This window comes from Mesoplodon densirostris, chromosome X (assembly GCF_025265405.1).
Source record: "Mesoplodon densirostris isolate mMesDen1 chromosome X, mMesDen1 primary haplotype, whole genome shotgun sequence".
Lineage (NCBI taxonomy): Eukaryota > Metazoa > Chordata > Mammalia > Artiodactyla > Ziphiidae > Mesoplodon > Mesoplodon densirostris.
In genome coordinates this window covers 34,342,632-34,358,741 of record NC_082681.1, presented here as the reverse complement: position 1 = coordinate 34,358,741, position 16,110 = coordinate 34,342,632, and the positions used below count along the sequence as shown (strand labels likewise).

General features: G+C 36.8%; 1 protein-coding gene across 5 annotated transcripts in view; it reads right to left on the bottom strand.

Moving 5' to 3' along the window:
• Window positions 1–16,110, bottom strand: part of KLHL13 (kelch like family member 13) — a 200,618-nt gene that overhangs the window by 48,914 nt on the left and 135,594 nt on the right. For 2 of the 5 annotated variants that reach the window (XM_060087085.1, XM_060087088.1), the window contains exon 1: window positions 10,058–10,137. The exons of 2 other annotated variants lie outside the window; for them this stretch is intronic. In XM_060087085.1, the coding sequence (XP_059943068.1) occupies window positions 10,058–10,137 (80 nt within the window). Of the gene's footprint in view, window positions 1–9,443; window positions 9,542–10,057; window positions 10,138–16,110 lie in introns of those variants that run through there. One more of the 5 variants, XM_060087083.1, reaches the window with a different exon arrangement.

The window sequence follows — 16,110 nt, the reverse complement described above, 5'->3', positions numbered from 1 at the left end:
CCAAAATAAATAAATAAATAACATCGACTTTTCTTACTGCTATTTTATTTTAAAGGATTATTCATCCCAGATCAGGCTATCTGCAAGGCTGCATCAGCAATCAAATAATATCCACTATTCAAAAATATAATCTGCAGGCTTCCCTGGGGGCGCAGTGGTTAAGAATCCACCTGCCAAGGCAGGGGACACAGGTTCAAGCCCTGGTCCGGGAAGATCCCATATGCCGCAGAGCAACTAAGCCCGTGTGCCACAACTACTGAGCCTGCACTCTAGAGCCCGTGAGCCACAATTACCAAAGCCCATGAGCCTAGAGCCCGTGCTCCGCAACAAGAGAAGCCACTGCAATGAGAAGCCCGCGCGTAGCAACAAAGACCCAACACAGCCAAAAAAAAAAAAAAATATATATATATATATATATATAATCTGCAATTATAATTATATGAAAGAAAGCCAAACATATGATGGTGTGATGGTGGATCACATCATTTGAAAGAAAAGTCTCTAATTGCATCTATCTATATACTTCAGCAATATGCTTATGAAAAATATGCTAATGAGCCAGGTCACTGGTCTACTTTAGACGAAAATTTTGGTTCCAGTTTCATGAACTTTCGTTTAGCTGTGAATCATTCAGAAATGATTACATATGCACATCCTTTGAGGGAAAGTGCTCATAATGAATGAAAATCACTTCAATTTAGTGATGCTAAGGGATTATCTACTGGATAATCTACTTACAACCTAAAACATCCATATACTTTTCAAAACTCTATTTCAAAATATTTTGTAGATCCATCCAAACTAAAGCCAGGTCGAACTGTGAGTTAATTTGGAACACAGTTCAGTGTAGGACAAGAGAAAAATCTCTGGTGTAATCACATGTATAAAGAGAAATCTAGTTGGAGTTTTTGTAGTAAACTGGTTTTTAACATTAATTTGTAATACAATTGATGAAATGGGATAAAATAATAAAAAAGAAATATAAATTAAGACTGAGTTAAATCATCAAATGTGAATGTACACAGATGGAGGAAAAGTGACCAGACTTAAATATCACATTCTCTTTCAAGGTACAATGGTATGACAAAGAATGATTTCTAAGGTTCCTCCCAACTCTTAGAGTCCAAGAATCCTGAATAAGATATTTATGCTCTTTTTAAGATATCATGTTCTGATCTCACTGATCAGTGAAAAGCACTATATTTTTGAAACCAGTAAAACAAAGAGTGAAAATAAAAGATGTTACAGGGCAAGCTGTAAATTAACAAAGGTCTTTTAAAATTTGTAGAAATACCTTCAGTGAGAGACTTTCAGGTGGGGGTGGGAGAGAAGGAGGGGGAGAGAGAAGGGGGAGAGAGGAAGGACAGAGTGATGGCAAAGGCACTAGTTTAACCCAGTTGTCCACGAACACTCAAATGAGCTTGTTTCTCTAATGTATCATTCTCGCAATGTTTCATTCTCAAAATCTCATTGTTTTAAAATACAGTATTCAAGACTTTTAAATCAAAAACTCAATCGAGCCCCTGCACCTTCCAATCTAATCCCATAAGTCCTTAAAGATGGAAGAGAAAGGCAGAAGAGTGGGTCAGAGAGAGATAGATGTGAAAAAGACTCCTGCCATTGCTGGCGCTGAAGATGGAGAAAGGGAGCCAGAAGCCAAGGAATGCTGGCGGCCTCTAGAAGCTGAGATCAACTGTTGCCTTACAGCCAGCAAGAAGATAAGGACCTTGGTGGTTCTACAACTGCAAAGAACTGAATTCTGTCAATGATCCAAACGAGAAGGAAATGCAGTCTCCCCTAGAGCCTCAGAAGCAAACACAGCTCCACCAACACCGTGATTTTAGCCCAGTGAGACCCATACCAGACTTCTGACCTAAAAAACTATAACATAATAAATTTGTGACGTTTTAAGCCATTAGTTTGCAGCAATTTGTTATGGCAGCAATAGAAAAGTCATACATGGAGGTTTTTCTCAATGCCTGCACACAATCGAGCAATGGGACAATGATGTCCACAAGAAAGTACTAAACATACTGACTGGTTAGTACCCTAGGACTGTGATAAACAGAGCACATCTGCTACAGTCAACGGCAGCTAATTACTGGGGGGAAAGAAGGTGGTTGGCCAACGAAGGTAGAATAGTGCTTCGAAAGAAATAGGAAACAATGAGGTTAATCCCAGTATCATATCAGTAAGTAAAGATAATTGCCCCAGTATTTTCCTGCAACTTCACCACTTGACAGTACCACAAAGTAAAGCTAACTTCTCCCTGTACCACCACCCAATTCAAAAAAGTTTATCTCGGGGCTTCCCTGGTGGCACAGTGGTTGAGAGTCTGCCTGCCAATGCAGGGGACACGGGTTCGTGCCCCTGTCCGGGAAGATCCCACATGCCGCGGAGCGGCTGGTCCCGTGAGCCAGGGCCGCTGAGCCTGCGCGACCGGAGCCTGTGCTCCGCAACGGGAGAGGCCACAACAGTGAGAGACCCGCGTACCACAAAAAAAAAAAAAAAAAAAAAAGTTTATCTCATCTGTCATACTCCTTTGTTCTTCAAATTCTAGTGAGATATTTCCTAATTAGTAGATGGCATGAAAGTAGCAAAAGTCTATAAAAAGAAAAAGGCATTAGAGGAGTCAAGATCATTGAAATCAATGAGAACTGCGTTTGAATTTTCACTTCACCTCTTACTTGAAATGTAACATTGAGCAAGTTAATTAACTTCTCGGAACCACTGTGCCCTTAGAGTAAAACAGGGAAGAGACTTACCCTTATAGTGTTTGGGAGGCAGCTTCCAAAGTGCTTGGCACTTTTTTTTTCCAGCGAGGGAAGGATTTATTACTACTTGCAACAAGTAAGGAGAACACTGGGGATCTTTCCCAAAGCAGTGTCTCCCCATACAGCAAAATTGGGGAAGTTTTAACACAGTGCTTGGCACTTTTATAGTAGCACTCAATAAATTGTATTACATTTAACTATGTTAAACCAGGACATTTTTGAAAATTGCAAATAAATATGTTTCACATGAAATTTACAATATCTGTTGTATAGGCTAGATTCAAGAGTTCTGAAAGTTGTTTTTAATTACATTTTTCTTATGGAAACATGTTATTTCATTTCTCCACTGAACCATATCATAAGAAGAATTGTCCAACAAGTTGGGCATACTCCTGTCTTACCATACCATAAATGTTGCAAAATTGGGTTAAAAACAACATATACCCTCATCATAGTAAGTCATGCCAGTGAAAATATTTTACTATAATTGGAAACATAATATAATTTTATTTTTCTCTAAGATTACATCATATAGTCTGGGATCAAATTGTTGATGCTTGTAAGGTAAAAATATATACACTTGTGTGCTATAAAGCACCTAAGCCCTGTCCAACTTAAAGAATGGCACTCCATTTTTCTTGTTTAAAAAAGTGACTATCAAGTTTAAATGTAAATTGCATCATTTTCCATCTTATGGAATATGTACTTTCTCTTTTTTTCTTTGTTTAAATATTGGGGTATAACTGACATACATTGTATTAGTTTCAGGTGTACAACATAATGATTTGATATTTGTATATATTGGGAAATGATCACAATAGGAATATGCACTTTAAAATCTGGTATGTATATCCAATTGATATCTCCTCAGTGAGCCCAGATACATTTCTCCTCTGTAGTATTTTTATTGCCATTAAATCCATTATCAATAATGCAAGCACAGTAAACAAGAATGTTATTTAAACTGGTTGTCTTGGCTTAGAATTTTCACAGGAGCAAAATAAATCAAGCAATTTAATTGTTTATAAATAAAGATAGGATAGAAGATAAAGACTAGTCATTTTGAATAACTGCAAGGACTAGATCCATAATACCCAGCAGAGTTATGCCTGGCGCATAACAGGCAGTAACTTCTGAATATTATAAACTCAATATACAAAGTGATTGAAAAAGAACTGAGCTCTTTCAAAAGTGGATTGCTCAGTAACTTCTTTATGTACTGATTCCCTAAGAATCTCACATTTATACCACCTTTTTCTTGGCCTTGAGGAGATAAAGCAATACACTGTGGCTGCTATTTCAACTTAAAATATCAGCATGCACAGTGCTTATAATTCTTGATTCTTTACAAGTAATACAGTCATTAATACAAATACTTGCCTATCTCTTCCTTCTTTCTTTTCCCTCCCCCTAACTTGGCCCTATTTAGGTCTCATCTAAATATTCTAAATTTCAAGCAGAATGTCTGGAATCCTTAGAGTTCTTAGTAACTCCAGACTTCACATGATGGTGAAAGATTTGCATTTCTGTCTCTCTTCCCTCTGGGGAAATGTTTTGAGGGGTACTTGGAAGTAACACTCATTTAGGCATAAAAAACAATGAATCTAGATAAATTTTTGACAAGTAAAATTCTTGGAAATTGCTGAAAGCATCCGAAATACTAGCTTTCTGTCTTGTAAGTTTCTTGTGTGCAATATTCCTCAGATACATTAAATGGTTTTACGAGATCTTTTTAAAGACACATACAATAGGCTTTAAAACAAAATTTTAATTTCATTTGCACATGCCAGAATTCCTCAGACTCGAAGATCTGAAGTAGCCAAGAGAATAAACGCTGACTAGGAGGAACAGGCAATCTACTCGTAAACCTCCAAAAAGAAGTTTGTAAACTCTGAGTCACTGTGGTTCAGGGTGAATGCTATGATTAAAAAATAATATAATCGCAGGCTCTTTAAGATAAGCAAAACGCCTGTATGAAAGGAGAGAGGTCTCTTCTACTCGGACCATGTCGGGAGCATCTCATTCAGATGTAGTATCTTGTATAAAGTTTAACACAAAAAAACTATCTGGGTGAGGCACAACCAGCAGAGTGAAGAGTCTGGAAAACATGTCACATGAGTAATGGTTAAAGAAAGAAGATTTCCAGGCTTGTACGTTATGGAGAAAATAATATTTTTCTCCATAATTCCAGAAGGCCACACTAGGAATAGGAGATGAAAGATAAGAGGAATTTATTTTGCTCAATGCATGGAAGAGCTGTCCACGAATGAAAGGTGCTGGCTTGGGGAGGTAGTGAGCTCTTTGTCACTGACAGTGATCAAGGAGAACGTGCATTAGCATCTCTCAGAGTTGTCACAGGAAGGATTCCTGCTTTAAAGGGGATTTGGATTCTCTAAACGACATCTAAGGTCACTTTTATCTCTATGATTTTCCACTAATAAGTGTTAAGCTAGCCCTTCTGCAAGTTCAGACAATGGAAATTCACAAGAAACATGCTACAAAAGTTAGAGATGAGCGCTAAATTGCTCTGTGTTATTTATGTTATTTCTCCACATAATTTTGTTAGATTGAGCATATGTTGTAAAAAAACAGATTAAGCAGACACAAACAAAAGTTTATGTATACACTAATTGTGAAAATATCTAACTAATTCTTTTCTAATTTGAGAATATCAATTTGGGAAGTATTTTGCTAGATGAAAAAGATATCTAAGGTTTTATTTTATTTTCAAGGTTGTATTTTATTCACTAAATTAGAAAAAAGACAATCTTAGGGGATAGAAAACATGTCAAATTTAGAAAGTGCATATTTTAATTTTCTCTGTCCTTTGAATCACCCACAAACAAGGAACATTTATATAGTATGACTAAATCTAGATGAATTATTGACAATTAAATAAAGCACCATTTTTTCTAGGGAAATCTAGATACTGAATCTCAATAATAAAATGATAGAAAATGATTGCTATAAAAGTCAGTGCTATTGGCACTTACTCTAAAATATATTTTACATAGCAAACAAAATAGTTGTAAACAGGACGCTAACTGAATACAAGTGTATTGGCTAAGAGAGGACAAGTCTAATGCACTAACACTCATTCTACACCCATTGTCTGGCTTGCTATGATTCACTGTTACATTGTGCTGGTTAATTCTTACCTATTGTCTTCCTCCTTGTGGCCACACCATTATTAGCAAGACTTAACTGCTTGTGAAGAAAGATAAAAAGATAGCTAATGCTAATTCTGTTCTATTTCAGTGTGTCCTTGGAATCTAACAATGCATTAACCCTATAACATCAGCCTGAAGGAATCATTTGCTGCTTGAAAACAATGAATACCAAAACACCAGAAAACCACTTAGAAGTGACTGCCCTTTCAGCTTAATTTAGGCAAGTTGACAGGTTAATTTACATGCTTCACACCTGTTAGGAGCAGAGTCTACTAATTCAGCTTACACTGACCAGGAGATACTCCTTCAGGCTAAGGTTGAACTTCAACCTTCTGCTGAACAGAGTGTAACACAAACACATCACTCAGATTTCGATCAAGACAGTCCCTTCAGAATTCCACATGGATGGCACACCACCCTTGCAAGTGTTCAAAGCTGAAGCTGAAGAGAGACTCTACCTAATAAAGACTAAATAATATTTGGTAATCAAGCTATCTGGAGGCCAAAGGATTATTTTCCCAAATCTTTTGTCTTTATGATACTCCACTCTTCCCAAATCATATTTTAACACAATTTGAAAAGCACTTTATGCTATATAAGAAACTATTTTCCTTAATATTATCATAAACATTGTCTTTATCATCAATAAGTCTTGAAAATATGGAAAGGTTTTAACTCACATTCAGGTTCTAAACAAGCAGAAAGCAAGCCAACTTGGACTTTAAATCCACAAGCAAAAAAAGCTTTTCTACTCAATGTTTGCAGTAAGTAAAACATTCTCTATTCTAGCTTTCACTAGTGGATAGAAGCACTGCCCTATTACCAGCATCAATGGAAGAGTTCTAGCCAGCAGCACCTACACTGAGTTTAGAAAGAAACCATAAGGAACCTTTATATTTCTCCATATTTGCTCCATTACTACAACACATTTTTACTACAAGCAAAAATATTTTATATGGAAATTTCAGTCTTTGAAAAAGCACCCAAATCATCAATGAAAATCATGTAATATGTATTCGACAAATCACAGTAAATAACGATAAAACATTACAAACCAATACAAGCAAATATACCAAAAGATGCTTATATTAACTGGGAAGAATTCTATATTCACATAGCATTTTTAATGTTTATACATAATTTTACAGGTAAATTCTAAAATATCACAATCTATCAGAGAGTCAGAATTTAACTGCTCCATTTCAATGCAAAGACTTTAGACCCAAAAGACACAAGTAGCCATCTAATCTATGTTTGTCAACCCAACCGACCATGAGAGCAAACATGATGTTACTTGACCCAGGATTCTAACTTACTCTTTACAATTTTTGAGTGAAAAATATGCTCAACTTAAATATCATCTGTGTGTAGAAGTGCTATGGAATATAAGGAAGCACTGATGAGAACAACATGTTAAACGTGGTATTTTTATTTCTGGCCCAGCAAGGCAATGAACTCTAAAGCAGTCAAAAATGAAACAATTTATTTAAAACTTGATTCAAACTCCCCAAGCTAGTCTTCTTTTCCTATATTTAACATATATTTTCTGTGTATATTTACATAATATTTTAAACCTCATATTAATTTATTTATTAAAAAAATAAGTTAAGGCCAATTTAACAATACAGACCATCACAATGTCAAAATAGTCCAGACTAACACTAGCTCCTCAAATATACTTTTCCATTCTACATATGTGTACTACCAACACTCAATGCCAACGTGCAAGATCTATGATATTTTCTGGCTTCTCTCATCTAAATCAGTCCACTCATATCACCAGGTCAAAGAGGTAAGGACTTAAAAGAAAGAAAGTGGTTCATTAAAGATGTTGTATTAAGCTGTATCTGAGCTTGTGGCTAGTATGGATTTAAAAAATGTAAGTATTTTTTAATCATCTCTAAAAAGTAGCAAATCAGCTGCAACAGGGGCTACAAATTGGATCTTTTGGACAGTAAAATGCAGTAGGAATACTAGAATCATTAGTAACCATTATTAATTGTAACCTATTGATTTTAGTTTGGGGTGTGTATATTTTGTTTTGATGATGAAGTTGCTTTTGGTAAATCTTTGGTCGTTTCTCACCAGCTAAGCTATATAAAGTCAACAGGCACATCTCATTTTCTTGAATTATTTGAAGGAGTTCCATTAACTTGTCACCTCCATTAATTTGCACTTTTGACAAATGCAGCTTTTGAAAAACAAACAGAGCTGATTTTTTTCTTTTTTCTTTTACAAATATAACTTAAATTTTTAACTTTATAGGAAACAGAGTTTAACACCCAGATAAAATAACCCGAAGCATCTCTAAGAAGGAATAGAAAAAATAATCTGAAAATGAAATGATGACAGGATTCAACTCTGAAATGTCCTCATTTTTCCTCGCTTTCCCGGGAATTGCTTCTTTTGGACTGAGAGCACAAGCACACTTCCTCAGCAGCTGAAAGCCTTTCAAAGAACCAGATAGATACCACTGTGCATCTGAACCTCATATAAAACAAAAACTAAGTAATAAAATGGCAACTCACCAGATTTCTAAACACACAATGAACCTAAAGTGGGAAGAATTTTCCACATCTGTCCTACTGAAAAATATTTTAAAGGGAGCACTTACAGTTAAGACAGACTTTCACTCAAAAGCTTTTCTCGTACAATTATTTAATAAAAAAAAGTCCAGCTTTCCCTCACTCCTTCCTCTACTAAAAAAAGATCACAGACAATACTTTAAAAGAATATTTTATTATATCTCCCAGATTTTGTTTTTAAAGCAACACTTCACAAATTTAAAAAATAAGATTTTCAAAAATTCTAGAAAGATGTCCCAATATATTTCAGTACATATTTACTTAAAATAAATTTCAAAAATAGATATTTGTATAATACACTTTTCAACTCCATGTATATAAATAACTACTCATAGAACTATGATTTGCACAAATTCAAACTTATACTTCAGAACTCAAATTATAAAACTGAGAAAGATATAATATCAAACTTATTAATGTTCATACACAACTCAAGTATAAAAGTCCTGATTAAAAGACTCATTTTCTGATCAATGTGTTAACTCTGAATGTTTCAAATTCATCAACAAATTATAGAAAGCATTTCCATATTTAACACGTCAACATCAATCATCAGCAGTTTTTGTGCCATTACACAAAAGAAGTCATCTTAAGTATTTCAGATACACAAAAATTCAAAACATCCAACCAATGTAAAAGTTTATCCTTATGCAATTCCTTAGATATACCTTTAGACTTTCATCTTAGTAATTACATTACCATTAGGCACTTTAAATGAAAAGAAACATAAACTCCTAGAAAAACAAAACAATGGTAAAATGTGGGCATGCCAATATACTTAAATGTAAGCAAGCTTGAGGTTTTTAATCTTGTGGGGTTTTGGATGTTGCTGTTTGGGATTTTTTACCCCCTTTTGCCACAAGGTTGATTCATGAATGAAATCCCACTTTAATATCCTATTTTCTCTCACTTACATGTATGCTGGAGAAAGTGGAGTTGACCTGGATGTTTTAAGCACAGGAACTGGGAATTTCCAGATAGCAGGAGAGCTCGTTTTCCATTTCAATGGCATGTTGTCACCACGGTACTACAATAACAGTAAACAGCGTTTCCATAACAGACTACCAACTAGGACTTCCATTCCACACTGTACTGACACAGCAGTGGCTGCCGCGGAGAACAAGCAAACAAACGATTCTGCCAGTGCCCTTAAACCGATGCTTCCAATCTGTAAAATAGGGCTGCAAGGTACCTCCTTTAAATCCTCCTGTCCCCTAAAGCAAATGATGATTCTATCGTTCGAACTCAACAATAGTGCCACCTCGTTAGGAAAGCGTTGACTGCAGTATATTTTTTTGAAAAGACTGCAATGTGCATACCACACAATGCAGCTTTATTTGATAAAAGCGGCTAGGGTTTGGGGTGGGTTTTTTTTTTGGTATTATTTTAAGCTTGCATTACCATTGTTCTACCTTAAACAGGGATACTGCAGCACTGCACTCTATTCTGCACCTATTAACCTGATTTCTGACCAATAGTAGCAGGAAAAAAAAATAGACGGGTTTCATATGAAAATGAAACAACATACCTACTCAGAATACACTTGTCATCCTCTGAACATTCTTCTTTTGAGCTGCAACAATACAAATGGGATATAAACCTCAGCATAGCCTTAGGCCACAGCTAATAGAGATCAGTGACTAAATTCGGCAGCCTGCTTTCCTTCTGTGCAAGCTCTGGCCACACAATACAAGAATGCCATTATGGGAAGAGCCCGTTTAAAAAAAATGCCAGTCTCTCTGTTTTCCAGTTAGAAGAAGGCAAAATGTAAGAACAAATATAAACTGCTGCAGAACTCTGCACGCTCTTCTAGTAGCTTCTGATTCAAGTTGCTCTCTTTTCCCTATTCTTATTTCCAAGCCAGGATGAGCAAAAATCTCATACATTTACAACATGCTGTGTGCTAACACGAATATCACTCTGTCTTCTGCAGCAGAGAAGTACAGAATAGCGTGCTCTTAATAGCAGTCCTTGGAGAGACGCTATCAACAATCTAATTCAGTGCTGCCCTCCCCTTCTTCTCTCCCCCTTTCCCTCCCCTTCACCCTCCTTCACGCCTCCCCCGCCCCCAAACAGCTCACAAATTGCCTAGAGGAGAGACACCAAGCAGGTGTCCAGCAGGGACCATTCCAGAGCTCAGCGGCGGGTCTGGTAACCTCTAGGGGTTAGTGACTTGACAAGGAGGATCAAAAATTCAAGCTGCCGTCAAAGGCAGGTTGACGTATTTCATGAAAGTGACGGCAAATAGAGGCTTCATCTGTATTGTTTTAAAATACTGCCAGAAAACAGCGCTGTAAATGCCCAGAACGCAACTGGGTGTTTCAAGTTTCTGTTTAAAGCACCAAACTCACACACTTTCTACACAATTCAAAGAAGTGAAAATAGGATAAACCGGTATTATGCTGAACTCTTTATTTTCAGGTTGAAGAATTTTATTTCTGATGTAGGCAAGTCGCCATCACTAAATATCTACCCTCAATGCATCCTTCCACCTTCTACCTAAAAACCGAATTACCCATCTTCATCAAATGCAAGCTTAATAAAGGAGGACCGCCATTGACATGAAAGCTGCTACCTTTTAAAAAACTCATCGCAGTGATGAAAAGCTCATATTTACTTTCAAGTTTATATTCAAACAATAAGCTTGTGCTTCCAACTTAAGTAGCTGGCTTTCAAATGCTCTTTCCAAACGATTCCCAGTTTTCGAAAGATTGAGATTTAGTCCCTAAGAGCCTTTCTCATTTGTATTCAAAAAGCACAGGTAATTATTTCTGTAAGAAAGACACTGCTTTCAAAAATTGCAAAATACATAATTTCATATACCAGAATACAGCGTGAAATCACCTAAGGTAATCACAAGTACCTTTAAGAACACATCAATATTCAACAATGTATTTTCCTATGAAATCCAACATATATGTATATGCAGTATATACGTTCACGCATACATACCTAAGGAGAGAAAGCTTATTTTGAAACATTGACCAGTAACGCATAAACTTTATTAAATACGAAATAGGTCTCAGCCATCACTACCTCACAAATAATTTTTATTCAATCTATCAGACACAAAAACACTGCACAAAAACACAGTCAAGCAACTTAAAGGGTTAAATGATATTTCCAACTCTTTTCAGTACCCCCACCAAAAACTGTCTCACAGAAATCTTCAAAGGAATCAGAGAAAGGAATATTTATCAATATCTTAGTGGCCAAAATACATTTTAAAAGTTTTTTAGAAGTGCCACTAATACAAATAAACTGTACTCAATATTTTACATTAGAAGGATTTGTATAATAATCTTAATAGTTAAGGAGCAAAAAGGTCCTAGGTAGAACTGGCAGTGGTAACTTGTTGGAAACCCCAAGAAGGAAAACACACACACACACACACACACACTCATCAAGCAAGTTTGGAATGTCTCATTCCAAAGCCCTGAAGCATTCTCAAACATTTAAAAATATAAAACATAAAACAGCTACAAATTAGCTATATGGAGCAATTTTAGATTTTAGAGAGGAACTTCAATCACTTTCCAGCTTATGAAAATATTACAAAGTAGTAATTGCAAATGTAACTTCTCCTTCTGAGAACAAAGACCCCCCAAACCTATGTAAAACCAAGGTAGTTAAGTGTTTTGAGTCTTCATCTGTGAAGACTACTCAATATTTATGAGGGGGAAATAGGGTGAATGTAGAGTTTTCCAAATTTCCAAGAGGGTAACCTCCCAAAACAGGCGAAGATCACTTTATTGCAAAGGTTCTCAAGTTATTATTCTACTACGAACAATCAACTGATTCAAAAAACCAACATATTCTTGGTCTAATCTCATTCGGCTCCAAAGAAATCAACCAATACCACCAAATCATCTCTTAGACTTAATGTTCAGAACCTGTTTTTGTAGCACTCCAACGGTTGTAATATTTGTTCAAAGTGAAAAAAAAGACTGCTTTCTTCCACCCATCCTAAACACTCTTAAAGACCCCAAAACCCTAAAAGCATTATATCTGATGATGAGTATTTATTTATATTCATTTCTTTTGATTTAATAAATTGCTAGAAGTCATTTGTAATTCTCTCTCATGAGCAAACAACTAATATGCCAAAGGCTTTAAAAATAATTCCCTTAACTAGAAATATAGTCCATGAAATATACTTTACACTATTAAATTGCTTAACAACACCATTCCTCATACGTCGTTTAGAAATAAACTTCAGCCAGGTAAAATCACCCCAATTACAAATTAGCAGAGTCCAAATTAATCAGATTTTACTACCCTGATGGCGACTCTAGTAGCAACTACGGAGTGTAATTACCATTACATTCCAGAACTAAAAATGTTTTCACCTACAGAGTGAAAGGAAGAAAATGATTAAATATATATTTTAAATATAATTTTATGCAAGCTCAGTGATCCCACTACTTTAATATTTAGACTGGGGGGAACCTCCCTGGTGATGCAGTGGTTAAGAATCCGCCTGCCAATGCAGGGGACACGGGTTCGATCCCTGGTCCGGGAAGATCCCACATGTCACAGAGCAACTAAGCCCGTGCACCACAACTACTGAGCCTGCGCTCTAGAGCCCACGAGCCACAACTACTGAGCCCGCGTGCTGCAACTACTGAAGCCTGCGCGCCTAGAGCCCATGCTCTGCAACAAGTGAAGCCGCATCAATGAGAAGCCTGCGCACTGCAACCAAGAGTAGTAGCCCCTGCTCGCCGCAACTAGAGAAAGCCCGCGTGCAGCAATGAAGACCCAACACAGCCAAAAATAAACAAGTTAATTAATTAATTAATTAAAAAAATTATTTAGACTGGGAAATGTCAAAAGCCCTCGTTCACATCACAGGAAACACTGATTTCATTTACAGAACACTTGGCTTCTATTATGGACAACTGCATAAAATGGGATAGAAAGACAACATGCACGTAAGCTCTTCAAAACATTGTATGAACATTAATCACTTAAAAATACCTGTGCATGCGTATTTCAAAGATGTAATAAAGAACAATGTTGGGACTTGGCCAAGGCCACGAAAGGAGTAATTCTTGGCCAAATCTTACAACACAGAATTCCCTGGTTCCCAAAGTAGAAAGAGAAGATTTGTAGAAATTTTACAAATCATCTTGCTCAGTACCCTCACTGTATATATGAAAAAACTGAAGCCCAGAGAAGTTAACTTGTCACACTACTAGCTAGTAGCAGAACTGGAACTAGAAACCAAATTCCAACTCCTAGTCTGGGACTCCTGCTCTAGAATCCCTACTGTCCTTTCTTCTCAATGAGACGGTTCCAGAAGATGTTTGTTTCCATATGAAGTGAACCACATTCTACAAATGTCTCAATGTATTCAAAAGAAACAAGAACTACAAAGAGTTATTTATTCCTCCAATTATATGTATACTCAAAGACAGACATGGGAAAGAAACACAAAAAATACAAATGTGTGTAGAAAGACCATTTCCAAAATCTTAATTCCAGAAGGTGTTTAAGAATGATCAGGGAGAAAACGGTGAGTAAAAATCAAGCCAGTCATAGTATGAGAGAAAAGTGAAATATACAGTCAAGAGTCTAATTTTTTTCTCAATGTAAATGTTTCTAAATAACTTTATATGAAAGTTTAATTTGCTTACTGACTGCTACAGTTTGTCTCCAGTACCACCAACTCATGAAATGAATTGACTAATATGTCACATATCTGACCTCTTTCTCCATATTTTCCCAATATTCCCTAAGAGCTAACCTACCTTTTTCTTGCAAGTTTTGCTTAATCCCGTGGTAAGTACAACTGAAGAATAATAGCATTAACCATCGTTTGTATGAGCAGGCACTGTGTAATCTTCTGGAGTCCTGACAATGTCCCTTCAGACTAATCTGGGAGATCCATGTTATTCCTGTTGCTCAGACAAGACTGTAGATCATGCCAAATTGTGTGCTTTGTTTATATTCTACCAATCAGTAAAAGTACTTGGATGGCAACCAAGTAGGACTGTTAAACCCTTTAAAGCATACAAAAAGTTAACTTCTAGACAACAGAGCACAATTCTTAATACATTCAGGGCTCCTCATTACAGGAAATAGAACTGTTCATGCGAATGGCTATATATACTTAGGTGTGTGTGTGTGTCTCCTTTTTATTTGTTTTAGGAAATTGAATATCAAATACATTAAAAATTTCTTACTAGGTACTCTGATATGTAGCCTTGCTAAGATCAAAATGGAAAATCCTAGACATTTCTCAAAGACAGCTGCTTTGGAAAGTCATTATTTCATCTTTTATAAGCACCTTCTCACAAATCAATTTCCTTAACGGAACTGTGTGGACTCTTACGGTCCCACAAAGAATTTACATAGATTACTGTAACCATGACTATGCCTTGGATTACTGTAGGACCTAACTCCTTCACAATACAAACAAGTAGAAAAACACACTTGTGCAGGTGCATACGCACATGTGTGTGTGTATGCACAGAGAATTCCTCAGGCCATGATGGCATAAGTAAGGTGAAGGGAAATACTCTTCTGATCTTTAACATTTCCAAAGGAAAATATGGGTGCTAAACGTTTGTTTGTTTCTTTGTTTGTTTTGGGGGAGTCAGGTATAGAACAGCAATAGGAGAGCTAGTAAGCTGATAAGGTAAGGGGAACAAAGGAGGAAAAAAGTAACGGTGAGGAAGGTAATGGACTGGCTGGAGGGAGAATGGAAAGCCAGAATGGTAGTGGTTCCTGATGTTTATGTAGCACCTTTTATAACCCGGGGTCAGATGAATGAGGTTATGAGGCTAAGATGGGAGTTGGTGTAGAAAGGACTGAGCAGGCAACAAGAGAGATCCAGCTGTTGGGGACCCAATGACCCACAGATTCTGACTACCCTTAATCTCACTACACTGAAAAAAGGATTTGCACTGAATGGGAAATTCAGAAGTCCTTGCCCTTCCTTTTTCCTTTTGTTTTCTACAGTATCTATATTCTTTATGGCTTTTTTTGGTGGGGGGTCTACCCTTGAGTTCTTCATTCACATGATTCCCAAATCCATATGCCCAAGTAAGTCTTCATACATCTTTGACATGCATAACCTAAATTAATTCTTAAGTATTCCCGTGTATTAAAAAATGCCTTGGGGCTTCCCTGGTGGCACAGTGGTTGAGAGTCCACCTGCCGATGCAGGGGACATGGGTTCGTGCCCCAGTCTGGGAAGATCCCACATGCCGCAGAGCGGCTGGGCCCGTGAGCCATGGCCGCTGAGCCTGCGCGTCCGGAGCCTGTGCTCCGCAATGGGAGAGGCCACAGCAGTGAGAGGCCCGTGCACCGGGGGGAAAAAAAAAAAAAAAAAAAGCCTTAAACCCCAAATCAAAGTGTTTGGGTGTATTGGGAGGGGTAATGGTGGAAATCAATGATTTTTACATACATACTATCTATATACCTGATTTTGCATTACCATTTTTAAGTTGTTGAAAAAAGCCATTTACAGAGACAGTTTATGATCATCAAATAGGGATAATGTATCTAGTGCTCCAATAAGAGGCCTGCTGTTAGGACAGCCCCTGTGCTCCAGCTTTGCTACTTTGTCTGCCTGAG